The sequence below is a fragment of the Pleurodeles waltl genome, chromosome 7 (genome assembly GCF_031143425.1).
Source record: "Pleurodeles waltl isolate 20211129_DDA chromosome 7, aPleWal1.hap1.20221129, whole genome shotgun sequence".
NCBI classification, from domain to species: domain Eukaryota; kingdom Metazoa; phylum Chordata; class Amphibia; order Caudata; family Salamandridae; genus Pleurodeles; species Pleurodeles waltl.
The window spans coordinates 23,906,685-23,929,653 of record NC_090446.1 but is presented as its reverse complement, the minus strand read 5'-3'; the positions used below and the strand labels follow the sequence as shown (position 1 = coordinate 23,929,653).

The 22,969-nt window shown below is 47.3% G+C and overlaps 1 protein-coding gene across 2 annotated transcripts in view; it reads right to left on the bottom strand.

Annotated features, from left to right (window-relative positions):
- Positions 1-22,678, bottom strand: part of LOC138303583 (uncharacterized) — a 115,536-nt gene extending 92,858 nt beyond the window's left edge. Inside the window, exon 1 of one of the 2 annotated variants that reach the window (XM_069242848.1) lies at positions 21,570-22,678. In XM_069242848.1, the coding sequence (XP_069098949.1) occupies positions 21,570-22,401 (832 nt within the window). In that variant the 5' untranslated portion in view covers positions 22,402-22,678. The remainder of the gene's footprint in view (positions 1-21,569) is intronic. The other variant, XM_069242847.1, reaches the window with a different exon arrangement.
- Between the last annotated feature and the right edge of the window lie 291 nt (positions 22,679-22,969).

Here is a 22,969-nt window from a genome sequence, read left to right as displayed (position 1 = left end):
TATGACCAGCGAGAAATGTGATATGCAGGATGTGTAATAAACGGGGCATTTCACAAAGGTGTGTCAAAGTTTCAAAGGGAACTTTTCAACAAAAGTCACTAGGGCAGTTGATGGAAATACTCATATTAGTGATGGGAAATTGGAGGAAGGTTTACGTGACATGGTTATTAATGTCAATAGAAGGAGACCCGGGTGAATGTGGGAATCCATATATTGATATTCGAGTAGGAGACAGTGTTGAATTTTTTGGTCGATTTTGGTGCTCGCATTACAATGAGATCTCAAGCATTACATAAGGAGAAGTGGGAGGCAAGATTTTTACATACTCCTGATTGTTCACCAGTTTCATCTGAAGGTCGGAAAATTGAGTTTTTGAGTTTATTGAAGAAAATATTTGAAATTATAGTCAGAAAAATGTTTGGCAATATCTATGTTGCAGTGAAAGGTCTTAACATATTAGGATGGTTTCACCATGGGTTGTTCCACCACTTTCAGGGATCACCAGCTGCTACTGCCTCCTTTATTCAAAGCTCAATTCTGGCATGGATGACGTATGCAGCACGGTCCTCAAGCAATCACTAGCTGAGGAATGAATTAAGCTAAGACGTAGATAATGCTCCTCACTGGTTTAAATGTGCATTCACATTGATCTTACCCCAGTTGTGGTTTTGGGCAGAGTTAGTCTCATGTTATCACAGTCACATTAACACAATGCAGTTCTCTGAGCTCATGCAATGTCACTTATATCATATAGGTACTATGTCATAAGAAAGACAATACTCATAGTTACTCAAAATAAAGGTACTTTAATTTAGTGACAATGTGCCAAAAATATCTCAGAGGATATATTCCCTTAGGAGGTAAGTAAAATACACAAAATATACACAACAAACCAAATCAGGTAAGTAAAACAGTCAGAAAGTAGTGCAAACACTGTAGAATACAATAGGATGCAATAGGCCTGGGGGCAACACGAACCATATACTAAGAAAGTGGAATGTGAAAAACAAATGGACCCCTAGGCTAGTGTAGTGTGTAGAGGGTCGCTGGGAGTGTAAGAAAACACTAAGGGTGTCCAAGATACCCCACCCCAAGACTCTGGAAAGCAGGAGTAAAGTACTACTATTTCCCCAGAAACACACTAAAGTCGTGATAAAGGATTTTGCAAGGACCACAACATACTGCAAAGCACTGAAGACGGATTCCTGAACCTGAAGACCTGCAAAGGAAGGGGACCAAGTCCAAGAGTCGCTAAAGTGTCCAGGAGGGGCAGGAGCCCACTAAACCCCAGATGAAGGTGCAAAATGTCTGCCTCCGGATGGAAGAAGCTGAAGATTCTGCAACAACGAAAGGTCGTAGGAATTTCTCCTTTGTGCAGAAGATGTCCCACGTTGTGCTGGAGGATGCAGAGTTGTTTTCTTGGCAAAATACCAAGGTTCTAGTTAGCAGAGCCTCAGTGACACAGTTAGTCACTACACAGGTATACACATTCAGGCCACAAACTACGAGCACTGGGGTCCTGGCTAGCAGGATCCCAGTGAGAAAGGCAAAAACAAACTGACATACATTTCCTACAGTGGCCCTCTTCTGGGTCAATGTAGACAAACCTCACAACAGGATAGTTGGGTTGATGCATCTGAAGGCATGGGCTCCCAGCAGCTGCAACCTACTTAAGCTCACTGGCTTTCCATCACCAGCGGCACAGCACCCAACACTGTCTGTGGCAGCATCACCATATCACAGCCCATAGCGTTACACCATTTGCAGGAAGAGTTGACCCTGGGGCGCTCTCTCAGGCAGGTCACTTTTCCTGGGCATTCCACGCACTAGGAACATGCTGGAATTCTCCTCTTGGCCATTCTCTACTCCTGCTGGGGCGACCACACTCCTTTACTCACTTAACAGATATGCAGGTTTCCAGGTACAAAGCAGACCCTCTGCTCCCTCAGCAAGTACAAACTTCAGGTTATGTCACCTCAGACCTGGGAGACTGGCTGTGAAATAGTCCCCAGCCTGGGTCACCCAGCAGTCCTTCCAGTACTCTGCGGAGCACTCCCTTCCTGAGTCAAGAAGAACTTAGAACTGGAACAAAATGAGGTTGCTTTGATTCTTCAACATTTTCCAGGCAGGGGATGTGGGTTCACTGTGTCAAACGTCAGAACCAGTTTGGAGTGGTTCTCTTTCAAGTGTCCTTCTCAGGCCTCTCTACAGACACAGCCTTTGTGTTTAGTGATGCTTCCCACAACGGATAGCACAGGGGCCATCTCCCTGCTGGAGCACCCATGGCATGGAAACAATGAAGGATTAGGCTTCTGCTCCTGGCTGTCATGAGTCATCCTGAAGCAATTATCAGGGGCAGGCAAAAGTGCAACCCGGACCTGACAACTTCCTCACCTTGAACAACCTAAATGCAGTTCCACGCCTCTACGCCTCTACGCCTACCACCAACCAAAGTTCAGGGTGAACTAATCAAAAGCCCTTGTCTACAATGGGCTTCCTCTGTCACAAATGTGATGGATATCCTGGCACTTTTAATAAGGTGGATAGGATAGCTGTCACATTTGTGACAGAGTAACCCTTCTGTCAGACTCTAAATAAGGCCCAAAGACGTCATGGGGTATCTAAAGGTAGCCCTATCTCAATCCTCCTCATTTCAGTCTGGCTTTCCAGTCACATGTGCAGGCAGGCAGTTCCACTGTCTTGAGAACCTGTCTTCAACATCCATCTTCTGCCAAGCAAAACCAGGGCTACCCAAAATGGATCCCACTGACTTCGATACTTTAGGCTCAGTGACAGAATGATCTATTACTATGCATATGTTTACACACACAACATGTACGTGCGCTTGACATCAAGGTGGGATATCAGTGCAATATTATGGGTTTCAAATGACAGTGGAACTGTACACATGAGGGGACAGAAGGCATCACTCTCACTGACACAGATAAAATTGTCTGGTCATGCTGAGGTACACTGCCACCACCATTTTATATGCTAAACCCTGGTCAGGACAGTAGTCCTCCGCCCACTATGAGGGCAAGCTTAGTACACCCTTCCAGGTCCTCTGTGCACATGTTATATTAGTGTAATGCCAATGCTAAAAGTCAGGATACCAGATTCAGTAGCAGCAGGTCACTCAGAGCAGGGAAATATGCTATTTCCCCATGCAGGGGACATTTCCATCCAACACCCAGCAAGTACGAGATCGGTTGAGGATGGTGCAAGTTGTTCATTCTCTGTATTTTCTTTCTTGTGGCTACTGTGTGGACTTCATGACTGCTGGACAATGCTGGGGACATCTTTCATGTGGATCTTTTACTTAGCTTGTCCTTGTGCAGACTATACTTTTGCTCAAGACCCGTCACAACAACTTGGCTTCTTGCAGTCTCCTCAGACCTAGACCCAGAGTGGAGGGAGATTGGTTGTTAAACTGAGGTTTAACTTCTGGTCCAGTAGTTTTTGTCCTACACTGGTGTGCAGGCATCCTGGGCCTCCAAATAATAAAGAATACAGTACTGCTCTAGGGCTTAAGCACTTGTACCATTCTGGTGGCTGTGGCGGGACGCCTAAGCAACAAGAGGGTCTAAAACTATCAAATGTTCTTGGTCTCCACCACTCACCAGAAGCATCCTGACTATGTTTCTGACAACATTTGGAGGATTCTGAGATTAGTCCTCTACCTGTATTTTGTCTTGGACTCAGACTCACATGGCAACTGTTCCAGTGAGAAGTGAGCCAGAATACAGAAAATAGGTTTTCACTCACAAAAAAAGAGATGTCCTGAAAACTCACCCCCATATACTAGGCACCCACATACACAGATAATACAAAGAAAAACACATACAGGTAAAGAACCAGGTGTGCATCTCTCTGGTAGACAAGCAAGTAATGGTATGTCCGAGAAGAACATAGATAGATTACCCCGCAGAGACCACACATTTTTGCAGCACGCACACATGGTCCACATGGACTCTACCTTCCAAATGTCCATCGGTGACCCACACATATCACATACTCATGCAGGCATCCTTCTTACATGTCCCAGACACAATGAAGACAAGGAGCTTCAACTATGGATACTGGATCCACTTTTACGGGTAAGTATTGGTAAGTCTCCCCAGTGAAAATAAAGTAAAAATACTAGGACTAAAATTACATTGCTACAAAACCATTACTGGTCACTGCATAGCCTGGGATAAGCTGGCACTAGACAACCTCACTCAAGAAGATTATAGCTCTGGTGTCAGTAAGACCAAAAGGAAGCATTCGAAAAGCCAACATCTATACTACACAAGAGCTATCAGTTGTGTCCATGTCTTCTGGTGGTTGGTATTCAGCATGACTGAAATAAAGGAAAAAAGCGCTATGACGTGGCATATTTTTTCTTTTACCTTCTGCCATTCTGTACAGCAGCCACACTGAGGTACAACATGGCTAAACAAAACACTGACCAAGGCAAAAAACCTATTGGCTTTGCCAATGCTTGACTGTAATGGTGGCAGGTGATCTTGTTAAGTGCAGTACATAGATAATATTCCTATGGCCAGGCCCGGCGGCCACCCCTCCTGCATGCACCCAAACCCACTAGGTGCATGTGTTTGGATGGAGTGGGTGGATTTTTAAAACAAAATGTTTCTGGAACCGCAGATCGACCAGTGGATTTGCAGGTCCGCAGATCCATGGATCGGATGAAAAAAATATATAATTGAGCAATGTTTTGCCCACGAGGGACCACTTTATGTGTCCTATGGGGTCAGGATAGCCGTATCCTGACCTCTTATGTGTTTTTGCACTCTTCTTTTCCCACTCTTCAGCCAAAGCGAGAAACAAAATGGCGGACGCAACTTTTCTGTCAAGTTGCGGCCAACCAATCAGGGTCTTGCTTTTCCCCCAGATTCATGGATCCTAAACTGCAGATGATCTGCATCCCTAGATATCTATATTTTTAAAACTCTAATATCTCAGAAACTACTTAACAGATTTACACCAAACCACAAAAAGCGTAATCTGCGGAACAGGACCTAGGTTCCTGCCAAAGTTGATGTAATTCCGTTCTGCAGTTTAGGCTGCAGAGGTGTCTAAAAACTCTATGGAAAAATAAATAAGGAAAACACATTTTGAGATCCGCCTGTTTCTCAGCCCCTGCTTGACGGATCCCCCTGAAACTTTCAAGACAGCAGCTGAACTGACCAAAGTATAAGTCTTGGAAAATGTGTGAAGTTTTGGCAAGCAGCGTCCATCAAGGGAAACTCCCATTGACCTTGGTTTGATCCATGCCTGTAGCAGGCAGTAGGCCCAGTCACACAAGTGAGGTACCATTTATTTCAGGACACTTGAGGGAAGGCTAGCTGGTAGGAAATTTAAATGCTGCAGATTAGAGAACTTTCCACCACACAAATGTAAGGAAAATGTGTGGTTTTCCCTAAGTTTGAGGTTTGCACAAGTTTCTGGGTACAAAAACATGGTGAGAACCACACGTCATCCCACCCTGGATTTCCCCAAGTGTCTAGTTTAAAAAAATATGCAGGTTTGCTAGGCTTACCTAGGTACTGGCTGAGCTAGGGTCCAAAATCCACAGCTCCCACATTGCAAAACAAAAGGGTCAGGTTTCTGTGAAAAAATTTGATGTATTGATGTTGCATTTTGAGCCCTTTCCTTTAAAGGGCACTAGTCCTACCCAAACAAGTGAGGTAACATTTTTATCACAACACTTGAGGGAATGCTGGGTGGTAGGAAAGGTGTACCTCCTCACATATTTCAGAACTTTCCATCACAGAAATGTAAGGAAAATGTGTGTTTTCACCCAAAGTTTGAGTTTTGCAGGTGCTTCTGAGTCAGAAATCTGAGTGACTGCCAAGCAAGTCACCCCAATCTGGACTCCCCAGGAGTCCAGTTTTTCTAAATCTGCATATTTGCTAGGTTTTTCTAAGTGCCAGCTGAGCTAAGGCCGAACATCCACAACTACCCACACTGAAAAGAAAGGGGCAGTTTCCTTGGAAAAATGTGCATGTCCATGTTGTGTTTTGGGCTCTTTCCTGTTTCAGTCACTAGGCCTATCCACACAAGTGAGGTACCATTTTTATTGGATTACTTGCCAGAACTCTGGGTGGCAGGACATTCATGACTCTGTGCAGAGTCTAGAATTTTCCATTATACAAAGTTGAGGAAAATATTTATTTTTAGTCACAGTTTGAGGTTTGCAAGGGCTTCTTGGTAAGATAATATGGTCAGAGCTGTGCAAGTGTACCTAACCTGATTCCCTGGCTGTCTAGTTTTAAAAAATCTGCAGGTTTTCTAGGCTTCCATAGGTACTGGATAAGCTAGGACTTAAAATCCTCATCAACACACATTTCAAAAAAATGCTTTTCGTGAAAACTCTTAAGTGTTCATGTTGGATTTGGGGTACTTTTATACTGCAGACACTATGCCTACCCACACAATTGAGGTACCATTTTAATGGGAGACATGTAGGAACACAGAATAGTAGGACATTTGTTTTACCTATTGGATTTATCTGCATTTGTGCCTTCAATTATAAGCCGGTGTATAAGACAAAAGACATTTTGAAAAATGCCCTCTGAAACAAATGCTAGTGTGGGTGCCCACGAATTTAAAGATGTCCTGGCAATCACTGCTCCTAAACTCAGATTCTGGTGTCCATTTCAGAAACGCAGAGCTTTCCTTCATACCCATTTTCCAATCTTATTTTACAATATGAACTGCTGTATGGTCGGTACTGTAGGAAAGTACCATCTTGCCTCGCATGTTACCCCCATATTTTACTGTATGTATGTTGTTTTAGCCTTTGTGTCACTGTGATCCTGCCAGGGAGGACCCCAGTGATCAACTGTATCACTGAGGCTCTGCTAACCAGAACCTCAGTGTTTATGCTCTCTCTGCTTTCCAAATTTGTCACTACAGGCTAGTGACTAAATTTACCAATTCTCATTGGCACACTGGTACACCCATATAATTCCCTTGTGTATGGTACTGAGGTACCCAGGGTATTGGGGTTCCAGGAGATCCCTATGGGCTGCAGCATTTCTTTTGCCACCCATAGGGAACTCAGACAATTCTTACACATGCCTGCCACTGCAGCCTGAGTGAAATAACGTCCACGTTATTTCACAGCCATTTTTCACTGTACATAAGTAACTTATAAATCACCTATATGTCTAACCTTCACTTAGTGAAGGTTGGGTGCCAAGTAACTTACTCTGTGGTCACCCTGGCACTAGCGAAGGTGCCCCCACATCGATCAGGGCAAATTCCCCGGACTTTGTGAGTGCGGGGACAGCATTACATGCGTGCACTATACATAGGTCACTACCTATGTATAGTGTCACAATGGTAACTCCAAACATGGCCATGTAACATGTCTAAGATCATGGAATTGTCCCCCCAATACCATCCTGGTATTGGGGGGACAATTCCATGATCCCCCGGGTCTCTAGCACAGAACCCGGGTACTGCCAAACTGCCTTTCCGGGGTTTCCACTGCAGCTGCGGCTGCTGCCAACCCCTCAGACAGGTTTCTGCCCTCCTGGGGTCCAGGCAGCCCTGGCCCAGGAAGGCAGAACAAAGGATTTCCTCTGAGAGAGGGTGTTACACCCTCTCCCTTTGGAAACAGGTGTGAAGGGCTGGGGAGGAGTAGCCTTCCCCAGCCTCTGGAAATGCTTTGATGGGCACAGGTGGTGTGTGAGAAATAAGCCAGTCTACACCGGTTCAGGGATCCTCCAGCCCTGCTCTGGCGAGAAACTGGACAAAGGAAAGGGGGGTGACCACTCCTCTGACCAGTACCTCCCAGGGGAGGTGCCCAGAGCTCCTCCAGTGTGTCCCAGACCTCTGCCATCTTGGAAACAGAGGTGTTGGGGGCACACTGGACTGCTCTGAGTGGCCAGTGCCAGCAGGTGACGTCAGAGACCCCCTCTGATAGGCTCTTACCTTTCTTGGTAGCCAATCCTTCTTTCTTGGTAGCCAAACCTCCTTTTCTGGCTATTTAGGGTCTCTGCTTTGGGGAATTCTTCAGATAATGAATGCAAGAGCTCACCAGAGTTCCTCTGCATCTTCCTCTTCGACTTCTACCAAGGATCGACCGCTGACTGCTCCAGGACGCCTGCAAAACCGCAACAAAGTAGCAAGACAACTACCTGAAACATTGTAGCGCCTAATCCTGCCAGCTTTTTCAACTGTTTCCTGGTGGTGCATGCTCTGGGGGTCGCCTGCCTTCACCCTGCACCAGAAGCACAGAAGAAATCTCCTGTGGGTCGACGGAATCTTCCCCCTGCTAATGCAGGCACCAAAAGACTGCATCACCGATCCTCTGGGTCCCCTCCCATCCTGACGAGCATGATCGCTGGAACACAGGAACTCTATCCAAGTGACTCCCACAGTCCAGTGATCCTTCAGTCCAAGTTTGGTGGAGGTAAGTCCTTGCCTCCCCACGCTAGACTGCAAACCTGTGTACTGCGTGATATGCAGCTGCTCCGGCTCCTTTGCACTCTTCCAGGATTTCCTTCGTGCACAGCCTAGCCTGGGTCCCCAGCACTCCGTCCTGCAGTGCTCAACCCGCTGAGTTGGCCTCCGACGTCGTGGGACTCTCTTTTGTAACTCTGCATGGACTCCGGTTCCCAAATCTTCCAAGTGCCTGTTCAGGTACTTCTGCGGGTGCTGCCTGCTTCTGTGAGGGCTCTCTGAGTTGCTGAGCGCCCCCTCTGTCTCCTACTCCAAGGGGCGACATCCTGGTCCTTCCTGGTCCTCAGCAGCACCCAAAAACCTCTACCACGTCCCTTGCAGCTAGCAAGGCTTATTTGCGGTATTTATGCATGGGAACACCTCTGCAAGCTTCATCACGACGTGGGACATCTTCCATCCAAAGGCGAAGTTCCTAGTCCTCTTCTTTCTTGCAGAACTCCAAGCTTCTTCCATTCGGAGGCAGCTTCCTTGCACCTTAATCCGGGGTTTTCTGGGCTCCTGCCCCCCCGGACACTGTCGCGACTATTGGACTTGGTCCCCTTGCTTTGCAGGTCCTCAGGTCCAGGAATCTGTTTTCAGTGCACTGCTGGTGTTTGTTGTTCTTGCCGAATCCCCCTATCACGACTATTGTGCTCTTTTGGGTAGTAGGTGTACTTTACTCCTTCTTTTCAGGGTCTGGGGGTGGGGTATCTTGGACACCCTGACTGTTTTCTTACAGTCCCAGCGACCCTCTACAAGCTCCCACAGGTCTGGCGTCCATTCGTGATTCGCATTCCACTTTTGGAGTATATGGTTTGTGTTGCCCCTAGACCTATGTTCACCTATTGCAACCTATTGTAATTCTACACTGTTTGCATTACTTTTCTGACTCTTACTTACCTATTTTTGGTTTGTGTACATATAACTTGTGTATATTACTTACCATCTTATTGAGGGTACTCACTGAGATACTTGTGGCATATTGTCAAAAAAATAAAGTACCTTTATTTTTAGTAACTCTGTGTGTTTTCTTGTGATATTGTGCATTTGATATAAGTGGTATAGTAGGAGCTTTGCATGTCTCCTAGTTCAGCCTAAGCTGCTTTGCCAAAGTTACCTTCTATCAGCCTAAACTGCTAGAAACACCTCTATTCTACTAATAAGGGACAGCTGGACCTGGCACAAGGTGTAACTACCTTTGATACCCACAACAAGCCAGGCCAGCCTCCTACATTGGTGGTGCAGCGGTGGGATAAGTACTTGCAACTGCTTTACCACTTGTCATTTTGTACTTTTCATAAGAGAATCATATACCAAACAGTTCAGTATATGAACACTTAACCCAAAAAGTTTGCTTTTCTATCCTAAAACGTTTTACAAAGTTCTGAAAAGTTTCTTAAAACTTCTAAACGTTTTCTAAAAGTTAGAAAAAGTTTTTTTTCCCCTATGCTTTCAAAAGTTCTAAAACTTTTTCTCTCTTCTCCCTATCCCTAAACCTTTTACTATCATGTCTGTTGTAGATTCCACTCTCAAAACTGTCAATGCTACTTATGACATTTTGAACTACAAAAGTTTAAGGAGTCTCTGCCTAGATAGAGGTTCAGTTATAGGAAAGAACCCTACAAAAGAGTTTCTTTTTAACATGCTTGTTGTGGATGACCAGAACCAGTCTGGCCCATCAAATGAGAGGTTAAAAAATGTGGAAACTTCCCAGTCTGACTCAGTAGAGTTCCCTGAGAAGGGTGGGGAGGGTTCTGATCAGGGCCTGCCCCCTAGCAAGGCACCTAGTGATGCTGGTAGTGATGAGGGTTCCCATAACAGTATGGTATCCTTTATCCCTAGAGGCCAGGTTACCAGTGTCCAGACAGTGCGGGACAGGTCCCCCTCTGAAGTTTCCAATTTGTCATCTGTGTCAAAACATTCTTAACCCACCTACCCCGAGGATAACTTGTTAGAAAGGGAACCTAAAAAGTGGAGGGTTGAAGAGACCAGACTGAAGCTTAAACAGCAACAGCTGGTCTTAGATAGGGAATCCCTAACATTGAGAAGGAAAGTCAGAGGTTGGGGTTAGGACCCCATGGTGGCAGCAGCAGTATACCTGATAGCAATCCTGTTAGAGAGCATGATTCCAGGAATCTGCACAAGATAGTCCCCCCTTACAAGGAGGGGGATGACATTAATAAGTGGTTTGCTGCACCTGAGAGGGCCTGTATGGTACAGTTGGTCCCTCAAAGGCAGTGGGCTGCTATTTTGTGGCTATCTTTCAATGGAAAGGGTAGGGATATGCTCCTTACTGTTAGAGAAAGTGAAGCCAACAACTACACAGTTTTGAAAGATGCACTCTTGGACGGATTTGTCTTAACCACTGAACAATACAGGATTAAGTTCGGAGACACCAGAAAAGAGTCTTCTCAAGACTGGACAGATTTTGTGGACTGTTCAGTGAAGGCCTTGGAGGGGTGGCTACATGGCAGTAAGGTATCTGACTATGAAAGCCTGTACAATCTTATTCTGAGAGATCATATTCTGCACATCTGTGTGTCTGACTTGTTGCACCAATACCTAGTGGACTCGGATCTGACCTCTCCCCAAGAATTGGGAAAGAAGGCAGACAAGTGGGTCAGAACAAGGGTGAACAGAAAGGTTCATACAGGGGGGCAAAAGGATGGCAAGAAGAAGGATGGTAAATCTTCTGACAAGGGTGAGGACAAAAGTAAACATTGAGTCTTCATCAGGCCCACAAAAATCCTCTAGGGGTGGTGGGTCCAAATCCTCTTCCAATAATCAACCTAAAAAGCCTTGGTGTTATTTGTGTAAAGTCAAAGCCCATTGTGCAACTGATTCTAGTTGTCCAAAGAAAAACACCAAACCTCCCACCACCACAACCCCTGCGGCAAATTCGAGTGCCCCTAGTAATAGCAGTGGTGGTGGGAAATCTACTACTAATAGCCAATCCAAGGGTGTAGCTGGGCTCACTATTGGCAATGTAGTTGGGGTTGGTCTTGTTAAGGAGACCACAGAGGCTATTTTAGTCTCTGAAGGTGCCACTGATTTGGCCACCTTGGTTGCTTGTCCCCTTAATATGGATAAGTACAAGCAACTTCCCCTAATAAATGGTGTTGAGGTTCAGGCCTACAGGGACACAGGAGCCAGTGTAACTATGGTGATAGAAAAACTGGGCCACCCTGAACAACACCTACTTGGTCAGCAGTACCAAGTGACAGACGCTCATAACAACACTCTGAGCCACCTCATGGCTGTTGTGAATCTCAACTGTGGGGGGGGGGGGTTACTGGTCCAAAGAAACTTGTGGTTGCCTCAGATTTACTTGTAGACTGTCTACTAGGGAATGATTTGGAGACATCAGCTTGGACAGAAGTGGAGTTGGAGGCTCATGCAGCAATGCTGGGCTTTCCTGGGCATATTTTTTCTTTAACCAGGGCTCAGGCAAAAAAGCAAAAAGGACAGGGTAACTTGGATCCTGGAACAATGGACCAAGTGTTCCCTAAAGCTAGGGGTAGCAAGGGTAAATCCCTACCCACTATCCCTCCCTCTACAGATGATTCCCCTTCTGAGGAAGAGGAATGTCCTCCTTGTGCAGAAACTATACCAGAGGAGCTGGCAGCAGACACTGCTGAGCTTTTGGGTGGAGGGGGGCCTGCCAGGGAAGAGCTGAGTGTGGCACAGCAAACCTGTCCCACATTAGAGGGTCTCAGACAGCAAGCTGTCAAACAGCAAAATGGGGATGTCAGTGACAGCCATAGAGTATACTGGGAAGATAGCCTCTTGTACATAGAGGCAAGGGACCCAAACCCTGGAGCAGCCAGGGTATTGGTCATTCCCCTGCAGTACAGAGAGTTTCTTCTAACTCTAGCACATGACATTCCTTTGGCTGGGCATTTGGGCCAGATAAAAACTTGGGAAAGACGTGTTCCCTTGTTTCACTGGCCTCGTATGTCAGAGGACACCAAAGATTTTTGCAAGTCTTGTGTGACCTACCAAGCCAGTGGCAAGACTGGTGGCACTCCAAAGGCCCTTCTAATTCCACTGCCAGTGGTTGGGGTGCCCTTTGAAAGGGTAGGGGTTGACATAGTTGGCCCCCTTGACCCTCCTACTGCTTCAGGCAATAGATTTATCTTGGTGGTTGTAGACCATGCCACAAGATATCCTAAAGCCATACCTTTAAGGACCCCTACAGCCCCTGCAGTGGCAAAGGCCCTCCTGGGAATCTTTTCCAGGGTGGGTTTTCCTAAAGAGGTAGTTTCAGACAGCGGTAGCAACTTCATGTCTGCATACTTAAAAGCAATGTGGAAGGAGTGTGGTGGTACCTACAAGTTCACCACCCCGTACCATCCACAGACAAATAGACTGGTTGAGAGGTTTAATAAAACTCTCAAAGGAATGATAATGGGACTCCCTGAAAAACTCAGGAGGAGATGGGATGTCCTGATACCCTGCCTCTTTTTTGCTTACAGGGAGGTACCCCAGAAAGGAGTGGGCTTCAGCCCCTTTGAACTCCTCTTTGGGCACCCTGTAAGAGGTCCACTCACTCTTGTGAAGGAGGGTTGGGAACAACCTTTAAAAGCTCCTAAACAGGACATAGTGGATTATGTACTTGGCCTAAGATCCAAAATGGCTGAGTACATGTAAAAGGCCAGTAAAAACCTTCAGGCCAGCCGGGAGCTGCAAAAGCAATGGCATGACCAGAAGGCTGTTCTGATCCAGTACCAACCAGGACAGAAGGTGTGGGTATTGGAGCCTGTGGCCCCAAGAGCACTCCAAGACAAATGGAGTGGACCCCATCTAATTGTTGAGAAGAAGGGTGAGGTTACCTATTTGGTAGACCTGGGCACTGCCAGGAGTCCCCTTAGGGTGATTCATGTCAACCGCCTGAAACCCTACTATGACAGGGCTGATGTCACCCTGCTCATGGCAACAGATGAGGGACAGGAAGAAGAGAGCGACCCTCTCCCTGATCTCTTCTCCTACATTGAAGCAGATGCCTTAGTGGAGGGAGTAGTTTTAGCAGATTGTCTGACTGCAGAACAGAAAGACAACTGGATCAATCTCCTAGGCCAATTTTCAGACCTCTTTTCAATTGTACCAGGTACAACATCCTGGTGTGAACACACAATTGACACTGGAGACAGCCTGCCTGTCAAAAGTAAAATTTATAGGCAGCCTGACCATGTCAGAGACTGCATTAAACAAGAGGTGCTCTTTTGGGGTAGTAGGTGTACTTTACTCCTACTTTTCAGGGTCTTGGGTTGGGGTATCTTGGACACCCTGACTGTTTTCTTACAGTCCCAGCAACCCTCTGAAAGCTCCCATAGGTCTGGGGTCCATTCGTGATTCGCATTCCACTTTTGGATTATATGGTTTGTGTTGCCCCTAGACCTATGTTCACCTATGTTCACCTATTGTACTTCTACACTGTTTGCATTACTTTTCTGACTCTTACTTACCTATTTTTGGTTTGTGTACATATAACTTGTGTATATTACTTACCTTCTTACTGAGGGTATTCACTGATATACTTGTGGCATATTGTCATAAAAATAAAGTACCTTTATTTTTAGTAACTCTGTGTATTGTGTTTTCTTGTGATATTGTGCACATGATGTATAGTAGGAGCTTTGCAAGTCTCCTAGTTCAGCCTAAGCTGCTTTACCATAGCTATCTTCTATCAGCCTAGGCTTCTAGAAACACCTCTATTCTACTAATAAGGGATAACTGGACCTGGCACAAAGTGTAAGTACCTTTGGTACCCAATACAAGCCAGGCCAGCCTCCTACAGGTACACAATGAAAAACCATTGTTAGGCGCAGCTCACTTTTTGGCTCTGGGTACCTCAGGTTCTTGGAACAACTACAAGCCCTATACAGCCCCATGACTAGAATTGTCTGGCAGACAGAATGGTATAATCCTTTTGTACAGATGAAAACTATGAAAAATGGCAAAACTGTTGTAACGAAAATTGTTTTTTGGTTTCAACTTTCCATGCTCCTGAAAGCTGGGAAGATGGTGACTGTAGCACGCCAAACTTTTTGTAGTTACCATGTTTAGGAAAAAATGCAGACACTTTTATGTACAGCATTCTTTTCCTATTTCTCCCCCAAAAAACATAATTAGCAGTATTTTGGCTATTTTCTCGGGTCAGGGTAATCAGTCTGACAAGTGAGACTGGCTGGCCTTGAGCGGTACTGAAAAAAGATGGGATGATCTGAGGCCTAAGGGGTGGTGTCCAATCACTCCCGGCAATTACTGTGCTTCCCCGATAATTCCCGGCTCTATCCCACAAATGCCAGATCCGGAACAAAGCCTGTCACGGATTAACGGGTCCCTCAGGCACCCTGAAATAACTTTTCGAGGGAGCGGGTGAGGATAAATGGGGGACAGGCAGCAACAAAGCATGCTAAACCAAGGATGGGAGAACCCGGACTTGTGCCTCGCTGCTTCTGCCTCACCCTCTCTGCAGCCTTCTCTCTCCTCTCTACTGCACTCACTCTTTCTCTCTCTCTTCCACACTCACTCTTGTGCATGTTTTCTGCTCTCTCTTCGTGCCCTGCTGTCTTTAGGGCCTCTCTCTCTTTTGCATCTTTTTTGCTTTCGGCTTTCTTTTACCACTTTTCTCCACTTTTGCGCCCTTCTTGTTTTAGTGCCCCTGTCTCCCTTTGGTCTCTCTCCACTTCTTGCAGTTTTTCTTTGTGACTTTTTCCCTTTTGTGTGCCTTTCTCGTTTGTGCCTTTTTTTCTTTTCAGCCTCTTTTCTGCTGTTTTCCTCTTCCATCTCTTTCTCCCCCTTCAAGATCCCTCAGCCTCTCTACACCCTCCTGCGCTTTTCCTTCTCCAGCCTCTCCTAACTCCTTACTGACTTCCCGCGTGGCCTTCTCGCCTCTTCTTCCCACTTTTAGAAGCCCGGCTAATCACCCACATTCTCTCCCCCCCCAAAACCAATTTAATGGCGGAAGCTGTGTGACCATGCTATTGGCACACCAAAGCAAAGCTCATCTGAACCTGTCGGTGCTTGGACCGCACCCAGTACTACAAACCTGGTCCGATCAGCTCCCACTGCTACACCACAGGGATCCTAGGCTTGCTCGACCTAGGCCATCGTTCTACCCACTGCTGCCACACCACACACCATGCCGCATACCATACAGAACCCTTTACACTCACCCACTGCCGCTTCACCGGCAGCAACACACCCCCACATGTCCCCTGTGCACCAACACCTTTGCCACCCACTTGACAAATGACTCACAACATACCAACAATTCAACACTCACTCGCATGCATGCTTCTCAACACCCGCTTGCTCAGCAAATACGCAACAAGATCTGAGATCTCCTCAGCAACAGCGTGCCAGCCCTCCTCTTCATCATGGAATCGGCACCTAACATCGCCATGGCCATGGCCAGCATCGGCACCCAACATCGCTATGGGTCCAGTTATCCCTTATTAGTGAAATGTAGACAGTGTCTAGAAGCCAGGCTCTCTAGGGTAGTGTGAATGAGCAGCCAAGGCCTAATTAGGAGACATGCAAAGCTCATACATTACTACTGTAGTCACACAGTACTCACACATGGTGACACGAATACCAAAAATACCATAGAGACTATACTCCCCTAGGAGGTAAGTAATACATAAACTACATTCACCATTATGCAGAAATAGCTGTACAACAGTTAGAAAACCGTGTGAATAGTGAAAATCACAATAGTTAGAAACATGCCTGGGGGAACACAAACCATATACTAAGAAACTGGAGTGTCAATGTTGGTTCCCCACCTAGACAAGTGTAGTGTGTAGAGGGGCGCTGGGAGTGTTAGAAAACACCAAAGGTTAGTAATAGAACCCACCACAGAGCCCATGAAAGCAGGAGTAAATCACAGTTACTTTCCTAGAACACACAAGAATGCGAGAAAGAAGATATTGCAAGAATCAGAAGAGACTGCAAGACACCAACAATGGATTGCTGGACCTGAAGACCTGTGGAAGAAGGGGACCAAGTCCAAGAAGCACTGAAGAGTCCAGGGAGAACAGGAGCCCCTGCTAACCCCGATGAAGGTCCAATAGAAGAACCACCGGTGAAGGACAACAGTCAGTACTGCACTCAAGAAGATGGATGCTGGTTCATGGATGGTGCAGATGATGTCCCACGTCTGATGCATGATTGCAGTCTGGGTTACACTGCTGGATTCCGCCAACAAGCCTTGGCACACGCAAAGCTCGCGGTCTGTGCAATGTGGAGCTGCCCGGGACCAGGAGGGACCTGATGGACTCTACCCAGGAGGGGGAGTCAGAGTGGGCTCTCAGCATCTTAGAGAGCCCTCAGAAAACCAGGCAACACGCACAGGAGTCCCACAGCACAGGGACAAAGAAGGTGCAAAAGGAGGCCCATGCGGCACTGCAACAAAGGGTCCCACGCCACGGAGAACCAATGTGCGTCACAGAAAGGAGTGCTGGGGGCTAGAGCTGCGCGGTGCATGAAGAACTTTGTGGAAGGATGCCAAAAAGCCTTGGCAATTGCAAAACATGTGGTACATGGGTGTATTGTCTTGCGTTAGGAGGCAACCTCTTACCTCCACCAAAGTTGGACAGTTGGACGTCAGAACCATTGGGACCACTTCAGTCCACCACCCGTGATGCAGGATCCATGCAGCTCATCAGGAGAGGGGTCCCACACAACCGGTTGTTGTTGCAGAGAGGTGCCTGCTGAAGCAGGGGAGTGACTTCTTATCTCGAATGGAGATTCCTGTGTTCTTCTTGTGCAGGCTGAAGACAGGCTGTCCTCTGAGGAAGCACGACTGGCACTTGTAGAGTTCCTGGAGGGTCCAGATACAGTTTCTTCTGAAAGAAGGTGAAGTAAAGGATGCAGAGGATTCCTGCTGGAGTCTTGCAACCTGAATCTGAAGAACCACCCAGGAGAGAGACCCTAAATAGCCCTGAAAGGGGGATTGGTCAGCTAACAGGTAAGCACATATCAGGGGATGGCTCTGACGTCACCTGCTGCCACTGGCCACAAAGATTCTCCCAGAGTGTCCTGCCATCTTGGAATACAAGATGGTAAAACCCAGGGACCCTCTAGAGGGGTTCTGAGCATCACCCTGGGGTGGTGATGGACAGAGGAGTGGTCACTCTCAGTTCCTTTGTCCAGTTTCGCCCCAAAGCAGTGACTTGGGGTCCCTGAACTGGTGCAGACTTGATTATGCGGCCCCGCACTCACGAAGTTGGGGGAAATGGTCCTGGGTGTCATGGGGGCACCTCTGCTAGTGCAGAGGTGCCCTCACACACAGGTACTCTGCACCCTGCCCTCAGGGCTGAAGGCCCTGCTATAGGGGTGACTTCTAAGTGACCTGGTGCAGTGTAAATGGCAGTGAAAGGGTGCATGCACCTTTTCACACAGGCTGCAATGGCAGTCCGGCAAAAGCCTTTGCATGGACTCCCTATGGTGGCAAAAGAAATGCTGTATCCCAAGGGGATCCCCAGGAACCCCAATACCCTGGGTACCTAGGTACCATATACTAGGGACTTATAAGGGGGCACCAGTATGCCATTTTTGGATGAAATCCTGGGTTACCAGTATGCAATGAAACTTAGAGGAGAGAAAGCATAATCACTGGGGTCCTGGTTAGCAGGATCCCAGTGAGCACAATCAAACACACTGACATCAGGCAGAAAATGGTGGTAAACATGTCAAAAAGAGGGTACTTTCCTACAGGCCGTCCCCGCAAGTTACAAGATCACACATCAGGACCACCTTCACAAGCTAGGAGGAAGACTCACAACCATCCACAAGGACACCATCAAATGTGCCACTTCCACAGACATTGGCACCCACTTTATGGAACACGTATTTCTGTCTACAAACATCAGCTTCCCTCTGAAAGGCACCCTTGCATATCGACCACTCGAACCATAAACAAACTTCAGCAACCTCATTACAGACTACATCGCTGCCTTCATCATCAACTCCAAAGAAACTACACGGACTTCATACTACTCTGTGACCTCAATTTAAACCTTGAGTACCATATAGATCTCTGTTTGACAGCCACCACCCTCCCCCCCAAACAACTATGGACTCACCCAGGTCGTCACAGACCCCAAACAAAACACAGGACATACTCTGGGCCCAATGTTCGCCACCAGCAAAAGGGTTACCTACAACTCCACCTCAGCTCACATGGACGGGCTACTCCATCATACGCTTCCAAATCACCACATCACGAGTCAACGCACCACCAGCACCAACTTACCAAGCCACAACTGGAGCAAAGGAAAAGAGGCAGACTGGCTCAACACCCTCAAATTGGACAAACCCAACACCCACAAGGAAATCACCAACTTTAACAAATGATTCAAGAACTGTGCAGACTCCAGCACACCCACTAAAAGCAACAAACAAAGAGGTTGGTACAGGGTCAACCTCCGGGAATCTAACCACCACTGCAAACAACTAGAAAGATAATGAAGCTTCAACCATGGTGCTGAACGAACTCCTGAGAGACGCCGAAAGAAGAGCTCTAACTGAAAGTATAGAGATGAGCACCAACAGCTGCAAGACTTCTTGATCGTTAAAGAAATCACCACCCCCGCAGCTGTGCAACACCATAACAAATTTAAAGGAACTCTGCGACGAGTAATCTAATTTCTTCCACAGCAAAATAGAAAAATTCTACCACAGCCTCAAACAACAAATCAGGCCCCAATGAATTCATTGCCAACCTGTCCACTACCAACCAAGACCTGGCTGAGTGGAAAACACTCTCTGAAGAAGACGCCACAGCGATCATGAAAACGCTACACTCAGGGCCCCCTCAGATCCACGGCCCACTACATCTACAAGATGGGAGGCCAATCAGCAACATCGTCACCCACATCTTCAATACCTCCATCAAATCCCTCACCTTGCCAGAAGACTGGAAACATGCAGCAGTCAGCACTCTTCTAAAAATACATTGGCCGACCCCAGCAAGATGAGCAATTTCTGACCCATTTCTCTGCTCCCATATCCAGCCAAAGTGATGAAGAAGGCCATCAACAAACAACTCACCAACAACTTCGTATGCCACAACCTACAAGACCACAGCCAATTAGGTTTACGGAGCAATCACAGCACAGAAACAGCACTCTTCGCAGCCACGGACGACATCCGCACAAAACTGGACCATGGAGAAACCACAGCCCTTATCCTACTTGACCTCTCTGCCACCTTCCATGCAGTCTCCCCCCACACACTGGTCAAAAGACTGCACAACAGAGGCATTTTGGTACCACCTTCAACTGGATAAGCTCCTTCCTCACAGGGAAAACATTGCAAGCCAGACTACCATCCAATGCATTGGAACCCTGGAATTTGATCTGCGAAGTCCCCCAGGGTTCATCACTTATCTCAACCCTATTCAACATCTACATGACACATTTGCTAACATCATCGGGTCACAAGGCATCTCCATCATATCCTACGCTGATTACACTGAGCGCATTCTTTCTCTAACTGACAAGCCCACCACCACAGAACCCACTTCTCAAACTGCATGATCAATGTAGCAGGCTGCATGCGATCTAACTGCCTGAAACTCAACTCGGACAAGAAGGGACTCCACCTAGTGGCCATCAGAGCTTAGACCACACCCACCCCAACCAATGGCACTAAAAACCTGAGAATCATTCTGATAGACAAGCTCAATCTGGTAGCACAAGTCAACGTGGTTAGCTCCTCCTGCTTATGCATGCTCTGCAAAACTGTCAAATGGCTACCCTGGAACACCAGACGCACTTTCATGCAAGCCCTCATCACAGGCAGACTAGACTAGAGCAACTCACTATATGCTGGGATTCCAACCATCTCCTCCACCAACTTCGGACCATCCAGAACGCCACAGACTCATCACTGACCTCCCACAATGCACCCACAACTCATTATATTTCAGAGAGCTCCACTAGCTCCCCATACACAATTGCTGCCAATTCAAACTCCTCACGCACACATCCAACGCACTTCACATCAGTCCAACATACCTGAACTATCACCTTCACTTCCACCAACCCCCCAGACACTGACCCTCAGCCTCACTCTCACTCACACACACACACACGCACACACACACCCCCCATCCGCAAAAGCAGAATCAAAGGTCTAGAATTCGCCTAGATCACACCCACGGCCTGGAACAACCTCCCTCAGAACATCAGGGCCTCCAGCTCACTTCTTGAAATCCACAAGAAGCTGAAGACCTGGCTCTTCGACTAACTCATTGGGGCTGACATCCAACACATTCAGTCTTTCACCAACACGCGTTCTCCAGAGCCTGGATAGCCTCAGGGATAACTAGTCACGCTGGACAATTTCACATAACATAGCATAGCTGACGGGGAAGAAGCAAAAAGAGGGTTTAAAAATTGTGTGTTGCAAAAAGGTGAGGAAAAACATGTGTACTTGGTCCATTCTTCAGGGAGGTGCTAAGAAAGGAAAAGAAGGGAAGCCTACGGGAGCTAAGAAATCAAAATATTGCAAAGAAGTGCCAATAAAAACAACCAGTGGTATGCTGTAGCTGGGTGGTAAACCAACTGAATGGTAAACAATACACCTAACAGCACAAGGCATGCTCTGTGGTATGCAAGATCCAATAACAAGGAGAACTGTGGTTGGTTTGCATGACTGTCAAGCCCACTACAGAAAAGCACTAGGGAATCCAAATATCATTGTAGGCGAGGTAGCTTCTCTTTATCAAGCCAGGCTCTGGGCTTTACCCTAATGCTTTGGGGCCGGAAGAGCGTTTACATGTGCTCTGATGCAGAAAATGATTCACCGGTTGTGGGTGGTATTTACTGACCCCTGTCTGCTGGACATTGTGGAAATGGATGCATGCAGGATTGCTGGTCTGCGTGTACGTGGTTATCCCGTCCGCCATATTACGATGTCCATGTGTTTAATGGGATTGTGATACAGCTGAAGGGATATCCGGCACGTTTGTTCCCTCTGCCAAAACCTAAATCAGGCCTTTAAACGTTTTGGCTTTGTCAATGATTTGCTGATTTTTAAGTCATCATTTTAAAGTGTTCATTTAACAGAAACCCCAAGTAGCCCAAGGGAAGAGGGTTCCAGACCTGATTCTGACGTCCTTGTTGGCAGCAGCCGGTCTCCTTCAGGTGGAATGTGTAACCTTGTCTCGTCCCTCCTCAGGTCTGGTCTCTTCCGGGCCAGTGTCCACCTGGCCCTATCCTCCACCTCAGTGGTCTGCTCATGGCACTGGTCTGTCAGCTGCTTCAGCTCATTCGTCAGGGTGGAGAGGTCCCCCAGGGCCCTGGCAGAGAGCTTCTCAGACACTTCACCCAGGAGTTGGTACAGCCGCCTGTGGTCCTCGCGCTCCTGGGCCGTGAAGGAGGTGTAGCTGGCCCAACGCAGCCCTGGTCTAAGCAGGGGCAGCAGCCGGGGCCCTTTCCAGGACGGGGCCAGGTTGGACAGGGTGGCGGTGCTGGTCAGCAGGTCCTTCAGGGCCCTGAAGAGGGAGCTGAGCTCACACCACAGGTGGTCCTGCGCTGAGGGGTCCTGCTCCCCGGGGTCCAGCTCCTCCTTGAGCCAGGTGCAGTCCTCTTCTGAAGGCTGCTCCCTGGTCAGAAGCTGGTTCAAAACCCACTGCTGCAGCGTCTCCCAGAGCTGAGCCCTGTCCTCCAGGGGGCACTCGCGGTCCCACAGGGCTTTGCCCACCTCCAGGACAGCCACAGTCAGCAAGTTAAAGCCCACCTTCCACTGCGTGGTCTCCGACTCATTCTTCAATTTGATTAAATGCTTTTCTTTATCAATGTCAGATTCTTCTAGCCCTAAATCTGCTACAACTCTCTCTTCTGTCACCCATCTCTTTGTCACCTCTCCCTTGGTTTGTGCCACCCCTCTCCTAAACACCTCTCCCTCGGTTTGTGCCACCCCTCTCTCTGACATCTCGTCTCGTTTTCTGCTACTCTTATGTCCGCTCCCTCTTCTCTCGCACCTCCCTGTCTGTCTGCCAAATCTTAATTTTCTTCTCTCGACGTCGACCAGCTATCTGCCTTCAGTCCCTCTCCTCTCATCACCCGCAGAATATCGGCGTCCCCAACCACGGCCACGAGACAAGAACAGAGGACTCCCGGCAGCTCCCGAGCGCACCGGCGGCTCTTGGGCGTAGACCGTCCCCTGTCCGATTTTTCTCCTTTCTCATCTCCGCTGCTGTTAACGGGAAATAAAGTCATTTCCGCCCCCAGAAGCATAGATAAAGCGCTTTTACTTTCGAAGCTTTTGTATTGCTCACATTGGAAGACACACTAACTGCAAAAATACCGCATTAAATTAAAAAGTTGTAGATTGCTGTATTTTTGATAATTAAAACATTAAAGACCAAACGCAAAGCGGAGAGGATTCTGTAAGAATTATTATTATTTTTCTGTTTCGTGTTTCCAATCACGCGCAGAGAGGCGGAGAGTCCATAGTGCAAAGGCGCTTTCAGGAAGGATGTTGGAATATATTGCATGAG